Source organism: Trachemys scripta, chromosome 2 (assembly GCF_013100865.1).
Source record: "Trachemys scripta elegans isolate TJP31775 chromosome 2, CAS_Tse_1.0, whole genome shotgun sequence".
NCBI lineage: Eukaryota > Metazoa > Chordata > Testudines > Emydidae > Trachemys > Trachemys scripta.
The window spans coordinates 109,723,261-109,749,930 of record NC_048299.1 but is presented as its reverse complement, the minus strand read 5'-3'; the positions used below and the strand labels follow the sequence as shown (position 1 = coordinate 109,749,930).

General features: G+C 39.6%; 1 protein-coding gene across 4 annotated transcripts in view; it reads left to right on the top strand.

Moving 5' to 3' along the window:
• PLEKHG4B (pleckstrin homology and RhoGEF domain containing G4B) overlaps window positions 1-26,670 on the top strand; it is a 126,559-nt gene that overhangs the window by 43,211 nt on the left and 56,678 nt on the right. For all 4 annotated transcript variants that reach the window (XR_004644561.1, XM_034761400.1, XM_034761401.1 and 1 more), the window contains exons 3-6: window positions 7,252-8,626; window positions 14,623-14,826; window positions 15,269-15,392; window positions 25,594-25,687. Coding sequence is in view for 3 of the 4 variants with exons in the window: in XM_034761400.1 (XP_034617291.1) it covers window positions 7,252-8,626; window positions 14,623-14,826; window positions 15,269-15,392; window positions 25,594-25,687 (1,797 nt within the window). In the remaining variant the exon portion in view is untranslated. The remainder of the gene's footprint in view (window positions 1-7,251; window positions 8,627-14,622; window positions 14,827-15,268; window positions 15,393-25,593; window positions 25,688-26,670) is intronic.

Sequence of the window (26,670 nt, the reverse complement as noted above, 5' to 3'; positions counted from 1 at the left end):
TCCTGGAGCAATAGACTGCCTTTGTGGTTGTCCAGTACCTAGGTAGATGAGCTTACTGATTATGTCATTAGATTTGTGGTTACTGAGGCAGATAGCAGGCAGGCCCAGGGGATCTTTCTCTCTTTCAGGTCTGGACAGGTGCTTTGCATCCAGAAACTATTCATTATTTTTTCTCTGAGCAAAACATTTTATTACTCTGTTGACAAAAATGCCACCACCTGTATTTTATTTAATTATTTGCTTCATTGATTTATAGAGTGCTTATTAATGTAGCAACTAAATCATCCTGTTACTCAGAAGCATGCCTGGTCTTCATAACTATGCACAGGTTTTTAGATGCATCTGAATTTAATATTTAAAAACTAGTTAAAGTGATCATAAGGATTATTATTATTATAATTAATTATTTTTAATGTACCAGAAAAGCAAGCTATTCTTCATTTATCAACCAAATTCAGGCTTTAGGGACAAATTCTGTGGTGACAAAAAACACCACCACCTAAATCAAAATAACAAATAAAGGCAAAAATAAAATGGGGGTGGAAATGAGAGAAGAAAAAACAGACAAGAAAGGACAGCTCAGCGAGCGAGCGAGAAATGGACAGAAAAGTGGAGAGTGGAGGGAAGTGTATTGGGACATGGCCTAACGGTTGGGGTGAGTCTCCTTTGTCCAATCCTTCACAGATGTGCAGAGTTTTGTAGGACTCTGCTCCTGTTGATGAAGTCTTATTTGTGGGTTTGCCAATATGACAAGACCATTGCATAGGTTGGGTGAGAAAAGGAAATCATTGCAGTGGTTAGCAGAGTGTGATGTAGCATTTTCAGAGTTGAAAAAGGCTCTGGTGACTGTGCCTGTCTTGGCCTATCTATGTTTCAAAACCCCTTTTCATATTGGTCACAGATGCTATCGCTTATGGTTTGGGGTCAGTACTGACATAGGAACCCAAAGAATTTAAGGTAGTGGCTTATTACAGCAAAAGTATTTTCCGGAGAGAAGTTATTGCACCACCCAAAAGGGACTCCTGGCAATGGCTACGTCCATAGAACACTTTCACCAGTATTTGTATGGGAGGAAGTTTGTGGTCAGGACAGACCATGTTTTCCTGCAATAATTCTTTAGATTCAGGAATCCTGAGGGCAACTTGCCAGGTGGTTGGAAAAACTGCAGTGCTGTGATTTCAGTCTCACACAGGCCTGGACATGAGCATGGTAATGCTGATGCCTTGTCCAGATGGCTTTGTTGGGCAGTTAATTGCAAATGCTGCCCTAAGCAAGATAGCAAGGAATTGTTTGCTCAAGGGAATGTGTGCTGAGGAGGAGATGGCTGCCTCCTCTCTTCCCATAATTTGCCAACATGTTCCTGGTTCATCCACTGGAACAATGTGTGTGGGGTTTTAGAAGCAGAGTTCAGAGCAACTAAAGCTTCCCCCAGAGAGGATCCTGATATAAAAATAGTGTGTGACTGGAAAATCATTTGGCACCTAGAAAGGTGCCTCAGAATACCATAGGGGGACAGCTTGTAGTTTTAAGATGAAATATGATATAGGAGATGGGAACAACCTGTGCCAAAGTATTTAGGTCTCAGATTTAATCTGCTGTACATTCTTTAGATTATAGGAATGGTTCACAACTTTTTTTTTGTTGGCATCTCCAAGAGTGAGTGTCTGGGGAGCTGGCCAGTTCTGCGTAGCCTCCGTTTTCTTCGTCAGCGGAAATTCCCCCTTTGCTGTTTGTGTGCCCAAGATAAATTACCTCTTTTTTTGAAACAATTCATGTTTCCTTGGGTTCAGTTTCAGTTTGGCAGCATTAAGCTTATCACAGACCATTTGTAAATGTATCAATTCTTGTTCAAAAGTTTTAGCATGCACCCAGATATCATATAGATATAACAGACTAAGAGCGGCATGCTGTGCAATACACTTTCCAATGTGACTGGTGCATTGCACAAGCCAAAAGCCATCACTTTAAATTACCACGGACCTTATCCTGCTACGAAAGCAGTCTTTTCCCTGTCCTTGGGATCCACTTCCACTTGCCAATACCCATTTTTAAGATCCAATGTGGGAAAACCAGATTGAACCTGCTACAGTATTCCAGATATCATCTGGTCATGGTATGGATAATAATTCTTAAAGTGACCTCATTTAGTTTTCTATTGACCACACGTAATCTGATGCTTTTCTGTGTATGAAGGTCCTGTGGTTTCTTCTACCATATTAAATTAGCAAAGAAGTCCAAGAGATGCCTGCATTGTACTTGGAAGATTTGCATCATTTTAATATTTGTCTTACATGTAATGTATCATTTAAAAATGTTTTTTTACATAATGATTTGCTGTTAGAATGAATGGGTGAAATTCTGGTTCCCTGAAGTACGGGCTTGTCTACATGGTTCATTAATCTGCCTTAGAAGGGTGTAACTTCTCGTGCACACTTGTGTGTTGTGCACTAACTGGCCCATGAGGACTCTGCTGGAGTGCACTAAAAGTTTTCCTTGTGCACATTGTGGTGGGACTATATTAACTTTCACTAGGGAACTTTTAGTGCACACCAGGAGGGTCCACACAGGCCAGTTAGTGCCCAACATGCTAGTGTTTACTAGAATGTGCACCTCTTTAGTGTGGACTGGTACACCTTGTACAAATGACCCTGAATGATTTCAAGTGGCCAGGATTTCACCCAGTCTCTTTCCAGTTGGTCTTCTTGTGCCAGATGTATTTTTGTGATGATTGTTATGGCTGCAATATAATTTTTTTTGGGCGGGGGGTCGTTCTTTGTTTCTTGGAGAAATAGTAATTCCTTCTCTGCTGCTTGACACTCTATTTCTACAAGTGAATTCTCCATATGAAGTAGTATTACGTTTCCTCAGTAACGCTACAATAACTTTTCGGGGGAGTTTGAGTATGAGTTATGCCTAGAGAAACAGCCATTACCATGTTTAGTAGCAGGTAATCTAGCAAGGTCATTCTTTAGATTGATTTTTAGGGAATAGAGTTTCTTTGGTATCAAGACAGATTATTTTTAGAGAGCTTGTGAAGCTGACTGCACTAACAATTGAAAGCTGCTTTCCAACATTCCCAGCCTCCGCTTTTTCTTTCCTCTTATGCCCACTGGACCAGCACATCTCATTGTCAGTCTGGAAGTGGTTGAAAATCCTTTTTCTTAACAGTTTTTAAATCCAGTTCTGGATGGCTGACTTCCTTCTGAACTTCTCATCACCTTTCATGGTCTCTGAAGAATTCAACAATTTGTTAAAAGTGTCATTAGCTGAGGAGCTGGGAAAAGATGGTTTTTCTGCAAGTGAATGTTGCCTGGTTAAAGACCATATAGTGTTAGGGATAAAACTGCAAATTTCAGCTTCTTTGTTTTTTCCAAAAATAATGAAGAAATTGTCAAAATGAGTAGATTTCTAGAATAAGAATGTTACAGTAAAGCCTTGACAAACCTTTTGTTTTGTTGTAGTGACATGTAAATAACACCAGTCTCTGTGACTGTTTTTCTTTTCACCTTTCTAGTTTCACAAGTATACTTTTTTTACTTTAAAATGAAATCTCTTCATCATAAGCTATGTAACGTTACCGATCATTAGCCTTCATTCCAAACAGTTAAAGCTGTTTGTAATTTTCATCTGTTACTGTGAATTTTAAACACTGAGTTTACTATTACAGAATACTAAAAGAAATAAGCTGTAATTGTGTTTGCCATGAAGAGTGACTAATTAGATTAGACTAAAAGCTGGGAAATAAATAGAGGCAGAAAAAAATAGTGAGGGCTGCTTCTTATTTTCATTTGGGTGAATTATCTTCTCCCCCTCTCTCCCCCCGACTGAATGTATATTCTGACAATTGTGTGAAAGAACTACTGGTGAGGGGAAGGGAGAAATTGTTCCTTTCTTGCGGAATGGGGGGCAAAAACACACAACACCATGAAAGCACAATAGGAGGCAGCCATGGAGGGAGGGAAGCTGTGAGGTTCCTTTTGTGGAGTTTTCCTTGCATGGTACCATTGAGGAGGGCAGAGGTTACCCCCCACCCTGCAGAACCAGACACTGCATTTACTTCTTAGCAGATTTAAGGTGGGATGGTGGGGCTATGTGCCCCTAACCTGCAATCTGCCTAGGATCTGTGGCATGAGGTGATGGTACCAAGGAATCAGCTGTCACTACCCTGCTAGTGAGAATGGGGAGCTCCCCTCCGTGTATAGATCCTCTCAGAAGAATTCACCCTCCCCATCATGTCACTAAAATATTTCTCTTATGAGCTAAACAGTGTCATATATATGTTAGCATTAGTGACCACTAATAAAGAGTTTAACAGAAACTGAATAGAAAGAAGCAAGATTGTGTATGGTGGGATTATTTTATTTTATTTTAAAATAACTTTTCTTGAAACATGCAGAGCTTTCCTTATCTGTCAGATAGTACAGTTTGTATAAATTACTTTATTTACAGCTGCTACAGTCCTTAAATCTTTTTGCCTGCATGTTATGACCCTGTCAGTTGTATGTTATATTAGTTAGTCCCAGATGCAGGAGGATTCTGCAGCAGGTGCATTTTTGGCTGAGCTAACATTCAGTCTTGATATTTTGTTCCTGTACTACTGGCTTTTTTTAGTAAGGGGAAGGGAATGCGCATCTCCTTCACTCTTGTAACCTTATTGCTGTTTTTTTATTAATGCATTTGCTATTACTGTGGCATTAGTTGAATAAGTCTTAAATCCAAAAGAATGTTTGAGGCAGTCGGGCATATATGAAAATAAATGGTGATTCCAAATGGCAAGAGTCATTTGTCATTAGAGATATATAGGCAAAAAGAGAGACTGTGCAGAGTGAATGGAAATTGGAGACCAAAATATTCCGTTCCTGGCAAGCAAACAGGGTGTTTCAAGCAAGTACCTTGCTCTCCCAATATTTGGAACTTAACTACAAACAATGAATCTTTGTGTAAAATGAACTTCAGGTTCCTCTCCCATCTCTGCCCCCATCTCACCCTTTCCTCAAGATAAAGGTGTCATGGACATATTTGCTGGAGACCCTCCTTGTTTTGGTTACTCTGATACCTCTCCATCTTTACCAGTTATCTGTGAAATCACAGGTTTATTCTTTTTATGCTCCTCACACATCCCTTGAAAGGAAAGGCCACTTTTTCATGCATTTCTCTGCTCAGCCTAATAGCATGCAGACATTGTGCAGTGTTCTGCATAGCCAATGGAATGAACTGATCAGTGCTTTACTCCCTTTGCCCAGGCAAACTCAGTTTTTAGTTCCAAGAAAACATCTTGCTCTATGAGGCTCAGTAGGAAGAATCTCTTGAGAAAGGGATGCAGGCATAGGGAAACTGGGGAGTGTACCCAGCCAGGTAGGAAAGAGCGCCAGCCGTGTGGGATGCTCAGCATTCCATGGGACATGGTAGAGACTCATTGGGTGGGACCTACACATACAAGTTCAAAGAAGAAGGAGATAAGACCATATTCCCCAAGGAGGTGGGAAAGAGAGGGTGTGCTCCCCCTTTCAATCCCAAAGCCTCAAGTCCTTCCTGCTTCCTAACTCTATGGTTTTCCTTCTCACTGTTTTTTTTCCCCAATGCCTGATTAGATTATTCTAAAACTTCCTGCAAGTTGCTCAGAACCAGAACTAGTTTGATTTCAAGTGCAAAAATTATAGTTAATGTTAGTACAAAGCTTGAAAAATCCAAAGCCTTTCCCTAGCAAAGAGTAGAAAATTTTCCCTAGAGGTCTTAAGACACTATCAATTTCTGCAAAACTTAAGCTTTCATTGTTATATTTAAAAAAAAAAAAAATTCTTGAGCTCTTATGGCTGTAAAACAAAACCTTCCAAAAGTGACCCAGTGCTGTGCTGTCTTTGAGTCTGCCAGACAACTCCAGTACCTCTACTGCTACTCTTAGCTTTGCCCAGGTGACATTCTTGTGGGCAGCAGTGAATATGAGAATATCTTGTTTTTCTTTTTTAAGGTAAATTTCTAGCTCTCATGGTTTCAGACAAAAAGTAGAAATTACCCCTAAGTGCTCAAAAATAAAACCCCCAAATATATTTAAAATCTTGTGATTTTTGTGGGCCTGTGTTATGATTCTGAATGCCTGGGGTTGGCAATACTGCATTTTCACTCTGCTGCTTTTTGGGAAAACTTCTAGTAGCATCAGAGGAAGGTACTGAAGTTCTTTTTAGGGGAGGAAAATCTCAGTAGTGAAAAACCTCCCCCATTGCAACAGTCAGGAAACTGGAGGAAGGGTTTAATAGTAAAGACCTCTCTCCATTCCCCTCACAGCAGCCAGGAGGATGGGAAGTGGGTACAGTAGCAGAGACATCCCCCTCACACCCAGCAACATCTAGGTCACTGGTTAGAGGAAGAAATGGATATACTTTTGCCCCAACAGCCTGAAGACTCTGGAGTGGGGAAATGGGGGAAGAGAAATAGCTCCCTTTAAGCTGGCAGAGCGAGGGGCTTCAGATTTATCAGACACCTGCAAACCAGGGGTTAATATGAAAAATAAATTCCCTAAGCAGGGTCAGCACCTTCCCCCTTCCCTGCAGCTATAGACAGAGTGGGACCTGGACTTCTTACCAGAATGTTACCCTGGATCTCACTGATGCCCCTGCCTCATTTTCCTGTCACCCACCAGGTAGTATGCATCTGGTACTATTTTAAATACCAGCGTGGGAAATTTGTAGTTTGTGTGCGTTAAAAAATGTTTTATTACACATCATAGGCAGTATTGTCCACATTTTGCTTCTCATTGACTGTGAGAATGCCCAGAGCAATGGTGACTCTGAATGTTAGGTTAGAAGGGAAGAGTTTACCATTCCTTTATTTTTGCTGCCATTTTTATCCTTCTGGCTTATCTTAAGCTTTCTCCTAATGGCTCCTATCTGCATGTCTGTGTGTGGCCTATTGCTGCCCTTTTTTCTATACCCCAGAGATCTACCTTCTCCTGGAACTATTATCAGTTCTATTAATGTAATTAGGCTGCAAGATATGATGTAACAGTAAACTAATAGCTTATTCTAATGGGAAGAGGAATAATATTCATATCCCCTTATCTTAAGACACACTATTTAAATTGTGTTATGTTTATATTACACAAACCTTTTATAGCCCTGTCTAATTGCATGGAACTCAATGATGGAGTAGTCAGTGCAGAATTTGACCCCACTGTTTTATATTTGTAACAAGTATATCTGTCGCCCAAGATAAAGATTTTTTCCTCAGACATTTTGCTTTCTCTTTTCCTTACAGGCTAAATACACTGGTCTTATTTTCTACCATGAAGGCTGGCCACTGTGCATCCATGAAAAAGTGGTAGTACAGTTAGCATCTCTTCACAGAGTCCGTCTGAAACCAGGGGATTTCTACTTACAAATTCTTCCGGCTGGGAAGCAGTCAGCAAAACTAGTTTTAAAATGCCTCTCCCGACATGGACAAGGAATGGAAGAAGTTATTGTACCTGAAACCATGTATGGATGTGTTTTCACCGCAGAATTTTTGGAAAATGTAAATTGTGAAAGGGAGAGTGTTCCCTTGCAAAGCTGCTTACTTACCACTGGCCCAGCTGTATATAGAACACCTTGGAAGAATATAGTGAATCCTATTTTTGTCCCTACAACTGAAACAATCCTGCATAATTATTCCAGTAACCCTCTCCTCGATCGGTTAATCAGCAATAATACTGATGTGAAAACAATGACACAGACCATGGAGAGCAATAGTTCACATGACAGTTCCACTTCCAATGATACTGGCTCTACTGTCATAGAAGCAACACTTACCGATAATCATGGAAACCAAGGGAGTGAAGTGTATAGTCCAGTTCATACTGCAGAAAGTAGGGCTGAATTAGAATTCCCTGGGATCCCAGCTGAGGAGAGCAAAGGAGAATATGTAAATCTCAGCACGTTGACTAAGGACTGCCCCAGCATAATAGAGAGGGTTTTACCGCAGGCCACTGAGCCTGAAATGACATCTGAAGTATTAAAAGGTGGAGCGTTATCTCCCATAATGGAGAGAAAGAACAGCATCAAAAGCATAACTTTCAGCACGGATTTGAGCAGCCCTTGTCCAAGAAGACGACAACTCAGGGATTCCTCATATTTTGAGACAAGACGCTTGTTTAGAAAGTCATACATGGAAGCTTTGCAAAACCCAATGAATCTTGGTTCCAGCTCAGAGGAGTCAATTGTAGATGAGGAGACTTCAGACCAGACAGTGGACTCATGTGAAGTGAATGATGACTTGAGAATCTCTGAGAGCAAATCTCGTGAGAAACAAATTGAGAAGGAAGATTCTCTTGCTGATAGACTTGCACCAAAGGAGGAAACAATAGAGGTCATAAGGCCTGAAGATTGTTCACAGGCCTCAGAAAAACTGCTTATACCTCATGAAACTTTCTCAGTAGCAGATTGCAGGGCTGGACCGAGAAGGTCTCGGTCTTTAGATAGGTCACGTAAGAGTTCACATGGTAAGGATCATAGTCCAAGGTTGTTCTCAGATAGTTCAGCAAGTGCAAACCCTAAAAAGCTCTTAAACGGACATGCTTTAAGACTGGGGAAGTTGGACTCCAATGGTCATTTATTCATTACTGTGAAAAGCAACAAATGCAACAAAGAGGATGAAGGTAAAAACCAAACTACAACATGGATTTTATTTTTTATAAAATCTTTAGCTTGCCTGTGTCAACATATATCAACTTTGTACATAAAATTACTTTTTTTTCCTGCTTTCTGAGCTCAGATTTAAAGCACAAATAACAGTGACATCATCAGTTTTATTATTTATTTATTTATTTATTATTATTATATTTATTATTACATCTATTTTACTGCTGTTTTAATACTTTAAGTAAATTTATTTTATTTCCATTGCTTTAAGATATGCTTTTCAGAATGCTTCGTATATTCTGCTTTTAAAAAAATTGATCAGAGTTCAACAAAAAACCTTCTTGAAACACCTATGAAATTCTGCTCTCAGTTAATCCCATGTAATGTCTTTGGAGTCAGTTGGCGTTTTACAGATGTTACCAAAAGCATAGATGCTGGGCATGTAGTGAAAGTCTGGAATTTATCCTCTATACTTTGTATTTATAGCATTAAAAAGAACTCAAGTTACTTTTCATGTGGTTTGGATCAGTACAAAAAAAATCAACTACCTTTAAATGCAAATTGTCAATGGAGAAGTAAGTGTTAAATAGCTGTGAAATGCAGTCCTGAGAACACCATGAATACCACCTTTCTAATGAAACAGTCATTATCCCAGTGTAACCTTTGCCCTCCCAATCTAAGTTATCTGAGCCTGTTTTTCAAATAAGGGAAAGCGTGTGGTTAGTTATAACAAACATGGTATTGAATTACAAATAATGTGCAACATATTTTTAATGGTTGTTGATAGCCTTTTACAAGACTGCTTCTATGTAATTTAATGGCATTTAAACAACAGAGAAACTTCATAAATGTGTGGTCTTTTCTCATCTGCAGCATTTCTTTGTTCTTATATTTCAGGTAATGTATTTATCACAGTATCAACTGTATCTTCAAACATGAATCAAGCCACAATAAAAATATAAAAATGTCAGTCAGTGGGCCAGAACATGCCATAAGTTTTTAAGTAAAATTTTCTATTGACTTCAGTGTGGAATTCTGCTTAAAAAATTGTCATGTTATGGTCAACTGATTTTAAGATTGGCAGCAGAGGTGACGGGGGTCACAGATTCAGCTTCTGGGAGTTAGAGTTTTCTTTTTTCCTCATTTAGAGTTCAGAGGTTATGCTTGCAAGTCTAAGGGAAATGCAGAAGTTGTCATTATTTATTTATTTAGAAATTGATGGGTCATTTCTAAGATAAGAATCCTCTTTAAATTTTTTTTTTTTTTGCTTAGTATCATAGCAAGACAATGGGGTTTTGTAGTATATAATTTTTATTAGCATCTTGAGCTATGCACTGGGGTGTTTCTGGAGAGGTGTTTCTGGACAGAGATTTCCTCTTTCCCCCTCATCCCCCCCAGTTCCAGTTTGTGTGGTGAGAAATCTCAGGTGATTTCTCAGCTTCCAAACAGGGCATTTGCTACTGGTGATTGCTAGATTATGTTAATCTACTGATGTTGTTTTATTCTGTAATGCCATGGATTAACACCTAAAATAATGTCTTGAAAATTTGGCGCACAAGTACTGAAACTGGGAACACCCTTCTATAGTGTTTTTATAGTCTTTGAGTGATAAGGTGGCTGGGTTTCACCATTCGTTCTTTCAGTGAACAGTTTGATGTAATTAATATCCAAATCACAGAGGGGTAGTTGTGTTAGTCTGTATCCATAAAAACAATGAGGAGTCTGGTGGCACCTTAAAGACTAACAGACTAATCTGTTAGTCTTTAAAGTGCCACCGGACTCCTCGTTGTTTCTGACCAAATCTGTATTCATGGTGACATATATCAATGGTATCATAGCTTGGATTAATGGTTTACGCTAGGATATAGAGCCATGTTCTGTAAAAACTGACAATGGTATTAAAAAGCCAAATCTTGACCTAACTTTACATTGCTGCAAGGGGCTTGCAAGCCTCTGATGACATCATAAACTGGCTCTACATCATGTCACTTTATCCTCTGAGTGCTAGAGCCTAGTTTAGATTGGAGACCACAGAGCTGCATGACAGGTAGAGATGGACAGCTCATGCTCCAGGGCGGTAGCAAAACTTGTGTAGCTCCAGCAGCATAGGGAGCAGGTTTAGGATGGGGTCTCTTCCAGCTCATCTTCCAGTTAGTTTGGGAAGTTCCATGGGAGATTTTTTGCTACTTTCTATCTTAGTTGCTAGTTGGGGCAGGAGAGTTTATCTTTGACCTGGTGGCCTTGTCTTCATTCTCTGACTGAACAGAGCTGTCCTCATGAAGCATGGCTCATCCACTCTCTCTGTCTGTCTATTAGGTGGAATAGTCTCTGTTCCCCCAAGATAATAGGGCAGGACTGCCTCCCCTTGCATTTTTCCCTGGCCTACTGTTCCAATTGCTATACATAGCAGCTGGCGAAGTGGAATCATGCTTTCTGCCTTGGGAAGGGCAGACTCTTAAGTCTGGCTCCCTCAGGGTTTGCGTTTGTCCCCATGGCTGTGGTGCCTAGGTGGGGCAGCAGAGATCCTGAAGACTTCTTAGCACAGATGCAAAGATAGAGAGAAATTTAAAACTTTCTCAGGAAAGTGATTTTTAATATGTTTTATGGGAAGAGAAGATTTCTACCTCCTCTCCATCAGTTGGAAGAAGGAATAGACCAGCAACCGCAGATAAAGTACTTTCAACCAGTTACATCCCAGAAAGCATTGAAATGATGCCATTATAAACTATTCTAAAATATAAACCTATGTTCCGTGCCTTGCTTTCAGATTAGTGGTTCCTCTGAAAACGCAGAGCCCAATCCTGCAAGGTGCTGTACATCCTCAGCTGACCTTGCACCTAGTGAGAGTTTAGAGGGTTCAAGCACTTCGCATATTTTTCAGCTACGACGCACCCTTGGCATTAATCCCTGCCAAGACCTGCAAGGACCGTTGCAGCCATCTGCCAGTCCCAATGTCTCAGAACATTTCCAAATAAATAAATAACTCAAGCCAGTTCTTCAGCTGTTGTAAATCCGTGGGGCTTCGTTGATGTTAATAGGGGGCTATGATGATTTATACCAGCTGAGCAACTGTCCCACGTGTATAGTTGTATTGATTTGGCTAAAGCCGTTTTCAGATATTTTTTTTATTTTTATTTTTTTTAGTAACAATAAAATGATGTATTACAGTGATAATTGTCAAGGCTATGGGAAGTACATTGGCAAAGTCAAGGGGCAAAACCCAAGTTTCCAAATTCCCAGTCCCATGCCCTGGCCACCATACAGTTCTTCCTCTTCTTTGCAGTTGATTGGATGCCTTGCCACAGCTTCAGTTTGGCATTGAGTCAACTACACTGCCATTTGTTGCTTCATTGTGCCAAGAATGTTGTTCCATAATTAACTCAGTTTTGCTCATTTAGCAACACCAGCATAAATACTGATTTTTATCTATAATCCTTCAGTAATATAAAGTGCCATGGGAGGATGTCAAGTACTGTGTATTTTTATAGCTTTTAACTCCTGTTTTTTCTCTCTGTTGCTGGAAATAGTCTTTCCGATGTTTGAAAATAGCCATTTTCCACCTGAATTTTCCTTTCCAAGTTAGCAAATTCTGATCTCTCCCTGTTTCTTGTTGATGTACCTTTGAGTGCTGCACTGTGGGACGTAGACATCTCCAAAATGTGGGATGTCAGCCAAGGAACTTTTCTTCCATGTTTCTTTCCTCTGCTTTCCCTTCTGTCTGTGTTTTTGTATATATTTATTTACATGTAAAAATATGGATCATCAGAGTGGTTCTCCTGCCTAGGAAACTGGAAGAAGTTAATCAGATCTAGTGTCTCCTTACTATCTAATGTAATCTATTTATATGCCTGCCCCCATCACTGCAGTATATTACTACTGCTGCTGAGGTGCAATGCAAGCGGGCTGTGTCAACCCAATGTGGCTGTAAATCTTCCTCCTTCTGCTTGCTCCCTGTTGCTATTAAAGACTGTAAAATGGAAAGGGGCATGTTTAGGTGGAAAATGGCAGCCAAACTGGGCTGACAAGACAAACCCCAGCTTGCCTGCAAACAATCCCAGCCTCAGTGCAGGTTGGGCAACCTCACAGGAAAGAAGTAATTACTTGATCCTGGCCATTTCCATTGGCTTTTCTTTATGGAGCCACATAAAGGAATGATAAATTAAGAGAATAACTTACTTTGTGTTAACATTAAACATTTGAAAAGTGGTCTATCTGTGAGAGGTTAACGGAACTACATTTATGTGTGTGCGAGAAGCTTGGTGTTTGTGATGATTGAGGTTCTTTAGGCACAGAGAGCCAAAAAAAGCAAGATGCTCAGGACCATTTCAATTAGGGTTCGTTTAAAAATATTTACTCTGCATAAGTCTGTAAATATTTTCTTTAAAAATGGAATGGATAATGCAGTTAATTGTTCCCTGAATGATTAATATTGCAGGGGCTTTAGTCCTGCTTTATGTTTAAAAAGAAAAAAATCTGAATGCAGTCTTGGCTATGGACTTGCTATCACCGCTTCTATAATATTAACAATAATTTATAATTGTTTAAAGAAAGACCATATTCAGTGCTTAATTTGTAATGAAAGAGGTGCCTGGGCTCAAGCAATTTTTTTTTTACTTTCATAACTGATACAGCAAGCCCAGAGGTGCCGGGGCTATGAACTGCCAAGCCTAGAGGTGTCGGGGCTCAGTCCTGGCAAACCTTGGCACAAATTAAGCCCTGACCATATTTGAAGGCATAAGCACAACATAGCAGAGTTGAAATTGAAATTTCCAGACTTCTGGGTGCTTTGTTTCTCAAACTGAATATGACATTAATCCCAGTGTTTTTCATTCAATTTAATATGCAAACTTTAGTATAGGCAGACTTGATAGCTACACCTATAGTTAAGGGTCACCAATTTAAAACCCTGTTTGTTGTTGCTTATAACATTACCAAATTGTAACTGTTTGTTTGGGTTGAAATTTTCCATGCTGGGTTTCTGCCTCAGGCTGAATTTTTTCCAGATTTTCAGCTAAAGCAGTTTAGCTGTTTCCAAGAACAAAGTTAGGGAAAATACATTGTTTTGTCCATATTCATTAACAAAATTATTATAACATATTGATTGACAAGCTGCAGCACCTCCATGCATCGAAGCAGTGACTTGAAATTTGGTAGAGGTCGTCACTATCATGTCAGTGATATGCCTTTTGCCATCCCTGTGAAATTTTGTGCCAAATTAGCCAAACTATAAACCTTTGGAAATCTCAGTTCCCACATGCTCAGTGCAAGTTTATTAGATGCTAGCAGCATTATTCTTGGATTAGTCCATCCTTACTGAGCATGCTCAGTCCCAATACATCTCCTACTCAATTTGAGTGCTCGTGCACCATCCCACAGAGCCTGTATGCTCCAGCCAAGGGATTTTCCCTGCAATTGCTTCTCATGACTGCTAGGGGCCACTAGTGCTGGGCACAAGAGCTGAGAGCAGGGAGATTGCCTCCTGTTGGCTCTCCAATGAGAAGGCGGAACAGCCTGACTTGAATGTCTAGGGGTGAAGAGTATAATAGGGAGGCTGGAGCTGTAGTGGGTGTGGGGACAGAAACAGGGACTGAATTGGGCGTGGGGAATAAGAGCAGAAGGGGAACGGACATAGGAACCTGGGGAGGATAGGAACAGACTGGAGCCAGGAACAAGCCAGGGCAGGGGCAGAAGGATTCTTGTGCACTGAGAGTAGCAGGGGTCCGGTGGAGAAAATACTCTGTGATCATATAATTAGACTGAATCATGCATACGCACAGGTCAAAAGGGCAACCTTCATTCTGGAATTTCCTAACTTCTGAGAGCTTAACTTTATAACTGTAATGTTCTTTTAATTTATTTTTAATATAATCTATGTATGGTTTCTGTTCTGTTTATATATGCTAATATACAAATATATGTTAATTTTTACATGTTGATAGGAAGTTACCTAAAGAGCAATTTTCAGATACACAGAAAAGCAAAAATTTTAACCAGTTGTCTTTCATTTGGCCAGATTTTCCTCAGCACTCAACGGTAATAGACTCAAGAAACAGTTTCCAGGGTGAGTGTAACACAATTACAAATGCATCTCCTGAGCTATTCCATTGTGAGAGTGAGCTGCTGCCTACAAATGCTGGAGACCTTTGCCACAGATTACCAAACCAATTACTTGAAATCAACCAGGAATTACTGCAGTCTGGAGTCATTTCTCTATGTGGTATGTAATTACAGATAACAATGTGCCTGATGATAAATGAAACATAAACACACACATGCATAGTGTATATACACAGATCTCTTAAAGATAGCCAAGATAAATTTATTGCAATAGAAAAAGTTATTTTTAGAAGATACTAGGGTCAGCTGGTATAAATTGACAACTCCATTCAATGGAGCCAAGCCAATTTACACCAGCTAGATACCTTGCCCATCAAAATCACAAGTAGAAACTTAAATACGTAGGAATGATCTTCACACTGATTAAGAAATTTTGTGATCACAATCTATATAATAAGGTAAATTCAGGGGATGGAAAATCACTGATTTTCACTTTTAAGAGTTTCTGCATTGTCGTTTTCCAGACACACACACACTTCTAAATCGCGCGTTCTCAGTCATGCTTTCTCAACGGCTTTTCTTTGTGTGTTTTATTTGGTTAGGAAGCCGAGACCGGGGTGGCAGAGCAGTGGTGCAAGTCTGCACAAGAAATACCATCTGGTCAAGTGAACATTCCACAAGTACAGAGCTTGCTCGTCTTCTGATGTATTTCTATAGCATTCCCAGGTATGAAGAGAGCTGGGCTGGTCATTTTTTAGGTGACACCGATGTTGCGATCACAGAGGGCTTATTATAGAGCAGTAATAGTCGGTTCTTAGTTAAGACCCCAGTCCTGCAATTTACAATGCCCTGGTGGGGTGCTGTACTCACGCAGAGCCCCATTGAAGTTATGTGGGTCTCTGCAAGCATCACAGACCTGTGCATTGTAAATTGCAGAATCAGGGCTTAAGTTTGCAACCAGGTTCCATTATAAACTGTCATTTTTAGCTATTTCAAAGATTTTTGGCTAGGAAAGTTGGTTTGGATGAATTGCCAGCTTTACTTGGCTGTGCTGTTGCTGCTGTTTGTTGTTTTATTGCCGTTAAATAACTGTCGCTATTTGATATGTGGCTTGTCTAACATACCGTTGTGTCCTTCTGGCTCAAAAATAGCTTCTTACTATCCTATCAAATATCTGCATATTTAAAAATCCTTGCAAAAAGCTGAATTTGAACAAAATTAACTACTTAGGTGTCTCATTGTGATGACTAGTGTGTTTGAACAGTTTGCCCTCTAGTGGCTGGTTGCAAATTAGGCACATCAGACTGGTTCTTTCATAGTGCACTGTGATATTTGACATTGGTTTTATTTCAGCTCACATACTAGAGGCTTCTGTACACCTCTACCTCGATATAACGCTGTCCTCGGGAGCCAAAAAAATCTTACCGCGTTATAGGTGAAACTGCGTTATATCGAACTTCCTTTGATCCACCGGAGAGCGCAGCCCTGCCCCCCCCCCTCCCCCCGGAGCACTGCTTTACCGCGTTATATCCGAATTCGTGTTATATCGGGTCGCGTTATATCGGGGTAGAGGTGTATTTGGACCTAAAGGATTGGAGATCTAGTCCAGGCTTGTGTGGTTAATCTAGTAATGATGTTGTTTCTGTTTGCAGCAATGGTTTTTGTTGCTCCAAAGTACACAGTTGTTTTATTCACCAAAGTGCAACAATGTTTTTGAGTTGAGGGTCCTTAAAAATTACCCTACTATGGACCTACTCCAGTAGCAGCTCGCTAGTTAAGATTGTAGCCAGGTTTCAGTTCTAGTCCCTATGTTCACTCCCTTTATAGCTTTTCACACAAGAAGTGGTTTTGGGATTTAATTTCAGGGTACGAAGAAATTATTTAAGTTTGAAGAGGATTTGTCAAGCCATTAATAGATGACAAAGGCTTAAAGGTTCACTTTTAAATTTTTTACACAAAATACCTGCTTTTTGAAGTCCGTCTAGGTTAAAACAGCTTAACTGTAAAACTTCAGTCTTTACATATAGTAAGATACCATTAACATCTAGGACTTAACACTATTTAAAATAACTTTTTAAAAGACTTATTTACAAAAATTGGTCTTGTTTCGTATATTGATGCACACTTTATAAAGTCCATGTGGCCTATGGGACATTGAATAAAGGAAAGGGACCTCTGTGTATCACCCCTCCACTTCACAGGACGGGGAACCTGAGGAACGGATGGCATTTCAAAGCTTTCCCATTAGGAAGAAATATCCCATAAGTTGTGCAAGGCAGTATGAGGTCAGGGCACCTAGTGATCCTGATCCTGAGATCTCCTAAGCCGCCAGTTAGGAGAGGAGCAGGGGCCAGGAATATTGTGCAACTCTTCAATCTTGAAGGTTAGGTAAAGGCAGTGGGGTGGTGAGGGGAGCCAGAGACTGAAGAGCTCTTGAGATCCGTGGCCTGTGTGTGTTGAATGATGTAGATGAAGATGGACATATGGTCTGTATCTGGAAAGTATCTGTATCTGACTCAATAATGGGAGGGTGAATAGGGAAGGTATAATGAGATTTTTGATTCTGTAAAGAAAGGGTGGGTGGAGTACATTGGTCTTTTGTGCCATTGGAAAGGGGGTTATTTCTGAACTGTATATGGAGATTAATATGTGATAGGTTGTCATCCTTTGATCATTGTGGGTAGGTAGGATGTGGAAGGATCAAGTCTCTGCTCTGTATAGCAAGGGGAAAAGGCAAAATATAGGGGTCTCTAGGTAATAACAGGCAACTGAACTGGGGATGGTATGTGATTGGTTCTGTTATATGTGTGTGGGGGAAGTTAGCATTTTGTGAGATTTCACAGTTTACATGTGAAATGCATACAGTGTAAGGGGATATGAGTTTAGAAAGGTTTCTGGTGAATAGGTTGAGGCTGGGTGCTGATTATGTAGCAGTGTTAAATTTGTTTGTCGAATATACACTGTGATATTTTATGTTTACTCTTATTTTTAAGAGATTTTATGCACTGAGAGTGTATTTGAATATCTATGTTACTTCTTTTCAACGTTCCCTTAAATTAAAGTTAACAAGATTTTTTGTTCCGTTAATACTTGTTAACTTTGGACGTTTTGATAAGCTTCAAGTATAACACAACTTGTCAGTGAAACAAATACATTTTGTTAGAATAAACTGGAAAACATGTCTCTTGAAATTAGTTGATTTCTTCTGTGTCACATAAATTTAACAATGCCATTCTCACTGTTGGGAATGGCAGAGCATCAAAATGCTTGGAGGATCAGCCCAGTTTGGATAGACATTCAAAAGGATGGTGCTAAACAATTTTTTGTTTTTATTAATGAAAAGTTCCCTTGTATGCAATTAGGCCCTGCTTCAGTAAAGCACATAAGTGCATGCATAACTTTAAGCATGTTGCTAAGTCTCATTGACTTCAAGTTACAAATGTGCTTAAGTGCTGTCGAGAACAGGGATGCTTTCCTGAATCTAGGCCTTAGAAATTGTATCTATATGTATCAGAATGTGTATGGCTCATGGCGGTGAAAAATGTATTAGAACTGGAATTTATAGGTTGATTCCCTGCCTGGAGTAAATTTATAGATGATATCCCCATTCCTGGAAATGAGGAGTTACAATTTGGGAATCCTGTTGGACTTATTCTTTGCATTTACCTTTCTTCATTACTCATTCAATTTCTTTTTGGTCTTCCCCGTTGTTTTCTATAAATAGGAAAAAGTCTCTAAATTTCTGTCCTCAATTTTGTGTGCACAAATCATGTAGATAGTGATTTGATTTGTGTTTATAAAACTGTGCATACAATTTACAGAGATCAGGGTGAGACTGCTTTGCAAATTTGACCTTTCATGTGTAACACTGATTACATTTATTTTGTGAAAAGAATGCAGGGTGCAATCCTGTACCAGGAAACATTTCAGTGACTTCTGCAGCTATTTGTGGAGTGTGTTTCCTGCAGCTGCTTTCAGTATTTCTATAATTTGACTACTTTAATCTTTGATATCACAGATCTACAGTTTGTCCGAGGGATATTTTCGTTGGTTTTAATAAGAATAGTTATAGAGGGGGGTTTCTGCTTTTCGTTTGTCTTTGTTTGGTATCTTCAGGTATTGTGGTCTACTCAGTGTATGTGCACTGGGTATAGAATGTATACTTTAGTGTCGATAATAGCCCATTAGGCTACTCTTGCTGCTCAGGCTACATATTTCCCCCTTTTTAATTTCTTGCTCTCCTCTGCTAGTGGGAACCAGGTAGGTCTCCTGTGAGGCCAGTGTCAGTCCCACTCCAATGGTCAGGTAACAGGGATGTTTAGTGATGCAACAGACTCCTTTTGAAGACTGTGTCACCTAGAGCAGTGGTCTAAATGGACAAGGATCAGGAGTTCATCTGTCACCTCTAAACTCCGATATCTCCAAACTATAAAATATTGAAAATCACCCCAAAGTCCCAATGAAAGGATGTTCACTGATTTCAGCAGAGTTCCAAAGCAGAAGGGGAAAATGAGGTACTTGGCATTCTTCACTATATTACCTACTTTCATCACAAATTTGAGAATTAAGTTCTTTGCACGGTGCCCTCAGACTCTGTCCTGTTATATATTGTAAAATATGAATGGTGTTCCTAGTACTGTGAAGTCAGAGTTTTAATGTAAATTCAGTAAATTCTTTATATCTCTGAATATGAATGAGTTCACAAATTATGGGGAAACATGGGATATCAAAACATGAGGAGAACTGCACAGACTTCATTATCCATAGTCAAAAATAGAAGACCGTGAGGGCCCTTAGGGGTATGCCTACACTGCACCTGGGAGCAAGCCTCCCAGCCTGGTGCCATAGGTTTGTGGTGGTGGTGCTCATGCTAGCATGCTAAAAATAACTGTGTAGATGGTGCTTTGACATTGCAACTCGGGCTGGAGCTTGGGCTCTCAAGCCTGGGGGGCAGGAGGTGGGGCCTTGAGAGCCTGAGCCCCAGTGTCAAAGCACTGTCTACACAGCTATTTTTAGAGCACCAGCATAAGTTTGTTACTCAGGCTGGGAGGTTCAGTCCCAGATGTAGTGTAGACATACGCTAGAGGGCTCACATATTATTTAAAGGGATGCGAGCCTACAGATAGTGAGTTTCATAAATGAAAACCTCATAATGTAGGTTTTTTTTCTATTCCATTTTCATCAAGAAGCATAATTTAGTCAATAGCAGCTGTAGAATCCAAGTAAAAATCCACAAGTGAATAAAGGTTTAAATTGGGTAGGAAATGTGGTGCTGTTAGGTACAAATTACTGTCATGATATTTGGGGATTTTAGAAAAAGAACTTAAATAAATAAGGCTCCTGCTTTCCACAATGGGGAAACCTCTGGAATGGACAAGCAGAACTTACTGAATTGTCTCTTTCACTTTCCACTGTGCAAAATTGCAAAACGTAAGACATATTTTTCATTATGTTAAAGCAGTACAGTGCATGAGGAACACATTTGCAGTATTTCCTCAAATTTGTATCAATTGAGAAATCATATTGGCTCAGATGATTTGCTCCCATGGAAAAACCCATAAAAACAGGGATTGCTGGGGGGAGTGGGAGGGAGGGTCGCCAAGCCTGGCAGATACCAGCTGAACTCACTAACATAACACCACAAGTGGGACTACTCGACGGTGTGAAGTTTCTGGTGTGTAAGCATTCGCAGGATTGGAGCCTTAGTTCTGTCATCGCCAGTGTAACTGGTTTTAACAAAAATCACTTAAAATTCAACATTTTGAAGGGGTTTTTTTGAGTTTTACAGGTTCAAATGGATCAATTTTTTCATTATTTTTTCAATTTGTTTTCTAAAATTGTTTAATTAAATTAAAATGTAATCAAAATATTTGTGTGTCACAAACCTAGTTTTCAGTGGAATGAAAAATGTGATTTTTTTTATTTTAAAAAAATTCACCAAAAAGTAATGGAAAATATTGTGAAAAATGAAAATTAAGAAATCAACAGTTTTTCAGTAAATCTTTTATATTTGAAAAATACCATTTTTCAATAAAAAAAATTATTAAAATTTCTGAGAGCTCTAATAATTGACACCATTTTTTAATATGGAGAAACAGATGAAATTATATCTAAGAAATTACATCTAAGTTTATAAGTAATGGACCAAATTTTAAGTCTGCTTCCTCTACACATGCACACATGTGTAGGATAGAGGGTGCAAATTCAAACAGTACTGTAACTTATGGAGAACTTTGTGTACAGTTTTATTTGTACAACAAAGACTGAGGATGATTGAAAATTGGCCAGATAGGAAAATTGGCAACAGTTAACATATCTTGTAGGTCTTGTTCTGTGCCTTTATATGTACTAATAAACATAGTAAAGGTGCTTTTAAAAGTACTATTTAAATAGTGAGAATTTTGAAAAGTTTCCAAAAGTTAATATAAAATAACTAAACCTATGCAGCTTGAATTAAACATCAAAGCATTCCAAATATAAAATATAATCCTGTGATATAATTGTCTTTCTGCCCAATGTTGGACAAATAGTTCTGCTCAAAATAGTTTTAAAAGAGTTCCCCATGAATTAGTGGATATATGAGCGTCATAACTCAGGTATTAGGGGATGTTGTTGACATTTTTTTGTATAGTTTAAAAAATACAGAACTACTGACCAGTGTTCTTCACACAACTTCCACAAGTGTATGAAGGGCCCTGTCCTACCCTAATTCAAAGCAGTGGCATATTTGGTAAATGCAGCGGGCCAGATTGTCCCTCACAATAAGCCATATATTGCTGTATCAAGGAGGCTGGATAGCTGACTGACATGTCCAGCTGAAATTTCCTGGTTTAAAGGACTCCTCGGTTGGCTAAGAAGTCCCCTGGAGCTCTCACCAGCTGGTCTAGTTTAGAGTAGCCCTGAGCGAATCAGGCCACTACAGAATAAATCCCAGGATCGATGACCCAGAAGCATTTTCTTTGTTTGGGTGCAGATGAGAATCTAGTCTAGTATAACAACATAAGAACTGCCATACTGGGTCAGACCAAAGGTCCATCTAGCCCAGTATTCTGTCTTCCAACAGTGGCCAATGCCAGGTGCCCCAGAGGGAATGGACAAAACAGGTATTCATCAAGTGATCCATCCCTTGTTGCCCATTCACAGCTCCTGGCAAACAAAGGTTAGGGATTCCATCCCTGCCCATCCTGGCTAATAGCCATTGATGGACCTATCCTCCATGAATTTAGCTAGTTCTTTTTTGAACCCTGTTATAGTCTTGGCCTATGTTTATCTACGACTGCAGAAAAATGTCCCTCCACTTTCGAGAAAGTCTACTTTGGCACATAACTCCAGATAAATTATTTTTTCTGTGTAACAAACCCTTTTGTTTCTAATTCACAAATTTTGTATCAAACTCTACAGACTCAAAAACCAAAGAAAAATACAATTAGGCTATACTGTCCTGGGCGTGTATGTGAAGGGGACAAAGAGCAGGGATAGATGCAGTTGCGGTGCTCACAGAAGCCAAGAGATTGCTGCCTCTTTTTGCTCCAAGGGCCATACATCACCCCCTTGAGGACCATGACCCCACTCAACTTTGATCCCACATGCTGCCAGATTCATTGCGATGCATTCCCCTGTATGCCAGGGAGCTTAGGGAGGGGTTGTACCTTTCTTTGGATCTGAGCCAAAAGCCCAGTGAAGTCATTGGAAGTCTTTACGTTGATTCAGTGGGCTTTGGATCAGGCCTTGAGTCACAGTCCCTTCCCCCACCACTTCTTCCAGCAGTGTGGCTCTGCATCACCTTCTGCTGGGGTGGTGCCTGTAACTGTGCCTCTGTGGGTCAGATACCAAATTCAGGACAAACTGCTGAGAAATAGGGCAGACTCACCCCAAAACTGGTGGTTATTCTCCCATAAGATATACCAAACCAGCAACAAAAGTAAACTTCTGTTTCACCACACTGGCTAACAAGTCAGAAAAGCAGTTTCCTTAGGCATTCCAATCCTTATATCACCACCAAAAACACTAGACTTAAAGATGAATGGTTCTTTAAAAACCAATTTCATCAAATAAAAGGTTCTTCTGATCCCAAAGGACCAGTCACACAGCCAGGTCAATATATAACTCAGATCTTACCCAATAATCACACTGTTGCCAATCTAGATATTAGATACTAAAAAAGGTTTATTTATAAAAAGAAAGAAAGGTGAGATTTAAAATTGGTTAAAGGAATCAAATACATACAATTGCAAAGTTCTTGGTTCAGGCTTGAAGCCGTGATGGAATAAACTGCTGGCTTAAGGCAAGTCTCTGGTAGCTTCCAAATCATTGGAAGGTTCTCAGTCCCTTAGTTAGAATGCTTCTGTTAGTATAAGTCCATAGTCCAAAGGTATGAGCAGGAAAGAGGCAAAATGGAGATGTTTCCAGGGCCTTTTATAGCTTCTGCCAACTGAAGGGAATCCCATTGTTCTGACTGGAAAATTACAGGTAAAAGATGGTGTTTGGGGTCACATGGGCAAGTCGCATGTCCATGCATGATTTCACTTAGTCATAACAGGAAAGTCCATTAAGCATAGATAGGCGTCTCCCATGGTCCATTGTGAGGTAAGGCTAAATATCTTGTGGGCGTTTCCCCAAGAGCAAACATTTGAAATCTAGATATAGAGCCAATACTCATAACTTCAAATACAAAAATGATTCATGCATACAAATAGCATAATCGTATTAAGCAAATCATACCCTTTCCATAGACACCTTTCTTGACATACTTTGTACAAGATTTGTTGCAATTATTTAACAGTACTAGCAAGAATGATCTACATGGTCATATTTTAATCAGATAATGTCACAGTGCCTAATTGGACAATCTATCTCTTACCTGTTACAGAAAAGTCGTATAGAATTTCATAGGGACAAAACCAGTAAGGTTCTACAGAACTAATTGTAAAACCTGTAGAATGTAATAAATTAAATTAAATTAAATTAATGGAGATATCCCATCTCCTAGAACTGGAAGGGACCTTGAAAGGTCATCGAGTCCAGCCCCCTGCCTTCACTAGCAGGACCAAGTACTGATTTTGCCCCAGATCCCCAAGTGGCCCCCTCAAGGATTGAACTCACAACCCTGGGTTTAGCAGGCCAATGCTCAAACCACTGAGCTATCCCTCCCCCCATAGAGAATGTGGTCCTTTCTCTCAGGATGATGGAGGAAGGGAACTGCAGAAAGGATATAATTTTCTATTCACATCTATAAGATGTTTTTGCATGGGGAGGAATTAGGGCTCCTATTAAAGTGAATGGGTAGTTTACTATTGGCTTAAATGGAAGCTAGATTGAGCCCAAAATCTGTACTTCCCCACTACAGGGCATAATAAATTAATGTCTGATGGTTGTACCCACTCACATTGCAGTGAAGGTGCCTTAATGTTTAATAGTATAATTCCTTTTTTTCCCTCTGAACTTGCTTCATAACCCTGACATTCTTTGAATGTACTGTTTGCCTTGGAATGGCCCTGGCTTTTTAAAGTAATGTTTAGTTGTTCATTGTGTATATATGTCATTAATGCCTTTAAAGGTAATTGCTGTTTATACTTAGTGTAAATATATGTAACCCAATATTTAGATTATATAATTACAGCATGTAAAGATGAGTCTGGAGGATGATAAAACAGCTTTTAAACAAAATTTGAAACAACATATTTCACGTGTGCAACAGCTGAAAGGTCAAATCCTGTGCGGTTGGTCTCAGCAGAGGGGTGAATTTCACCCTTAAAGCGAGTGCAGTTAGACCTTAGAATAGTCCCCAAAACCATAGTTCCTGCTGGAAATAGCAGTGTTATTGGCTAGCGTTATGGGCTGGGATTTTCAAAGTAGCATAAGGGAATGAGGCACCCAAATCTGTTGAAAGTGTGTTTTAAAAGCTGAGTCACAGAGTCTATAATCTTGACTAACTGAAAAGTCGGATTGTAAGAGCACAAATGTATTGGGAATCGTACCTCCTTTTCGCCTTTTTATTTAATGCAAAAACTTTTTATGGATCTAATAATTTTCCCCAAAGCCAAGCAACTCCTACAAAGTTTAACTCTGAATAAATGTTTACATCTAGCTGATAAAACCCTCATATTAGGGAAAGCATTTCAGTTACACCAGTCTATCTGAAAAATAGGGATATTACCATTTGACATGCCAGCCCAAGGCATCAGTCTGCCATGCAATTAGCTCTTCATGAGTGGGAACTCATTTCAGCTTAGTATTACCATTCCAGATCATTTCCCGCACCCTCAGACCTTATGCAGAGAGAACCCGCCACACAGAAATCTGCACATTTTCATGAGAAAAGCAACCCCAACCATTTGGCTGACACCACCAGCCCTATCTCCAGACTCACAGAAAGCCTTCTCCAGGGATAGAGATCTGGACATGGATGGGGAACCAATGTCTAGGTGCATCATTATTCTACCCTCCCTCCCTCCCCCCCCCATAAACCCGGAGGATATCTACTGTGGCTGTGTTATCTTAACCAAACAGCCATTCCATACAGGGGAAACTCTGCTTTTAAAACATGGAGGGGAGGCAGAGTTCTAGATATAGTGGACAACTGGAGAGGGAGCTATGCTGGCAGGAGAATGGGAAGGGCCACAAGGAATCTAGAGACAATACAATGGCAAATTATTCATCCCTGACAGTATGATCTGGAGAAAACTCTGAGAGGGAATTTCCCCACCCCGGCTTCCTACAACAGATTTTTTAATAAGAGGGGCTGACTGTAATCATTTTCTGCATAATATACTGTCTGCTGCTTTATTTCTGACTGGAAATAAAATATATTTGTTCTAAGTGGCCCCATCATCAACCTGTTTGTTTGGATACAATTTTATAAACATTTAGTAAATACTTTTATCAAGAGGAAATGCAGCTTAGGAAATATCTGCCTTTCTGTTTCTAGGAAGGAAGTACGTGATCTGGGGCTCGTTATTTTAGTGGATGCTCGTAAGTGCCAGCCTAGTCCTGGTCTTTTCAAAGCTTTCACAGCATTACAGGTAAGTGCTAGTGGTTATGGTGCATTGTTTAAGAGCACAAAATAAAATACTAGTGTTTTTTAAAATTATTGTTATTGTTATTATTTGTATTGTGGTAGCACCTAGAGGCCCCTAATCAGGTACTGGGGTGTTGTTTTTTTGGGTGCTGTGCACACAGACAATCAAAAGATGCCTCCTGTCCCAAAGAGCTTACAGTGTTAAACTTAATACCAGTGGTAGTTCTTTCACTTTTGAATTACTTTCTCCATTCAGCACATGGAAAAATTAATTTGTGATACACAATAGGATCATCAAAGAATCAGTTGAAAAAGTTAAAGCCAATTAGGTATAAATATAAGTAGAAGGAATAGATTTAAAATACAAAATACAAGTATGGTATATTCTTGAGAGGAGTTTAGTGCTAGTTCTACAAAAATAAGCACTGTCTGTCTGTTGACATTAAGTCCAGTTTTCTCAAACAGTGAGTAGGACTTGAGCAGCTTATTGGGAAGTTGTTATGGAGATTCACTTGCATTTGATATTATCCAACATTCATTTTGTTAACCTGTAGTTTGGTGCACTGAGGGAAACAAACAGCAAAGTAAAAGTTACACAGAATGTCTTGACAACTGAGGCCAACTTTTCTTCTGCCTTTAATGGAGTGAATTGTTTTTGCATGCACAGTGAAACTAAAGATCTGTTAGTGCTGGTTCACTGAACAGTTCAAAAAGGAAAAGACACTAGCACAAAGGTCTTAGTATCTTCTAGTCTGATTTTCTGTTACAACATATTTTGACATTACAGTGACTCTAGCACGTCATTATCACAACGGCCTTTTAATGTGCTTGGCTTCCATCAATATTCCTTTGACAAGGGTAAAGTGTTTTTTGTTCAGATCAGAATTAATCACAGTCAGAAAATGGACATTCTTCCAAAGTTCGTACATCCCAGCCTTGGTTCTGAATCATGACAACAGCAAAATGAAAACATTGAAAACTCACGGA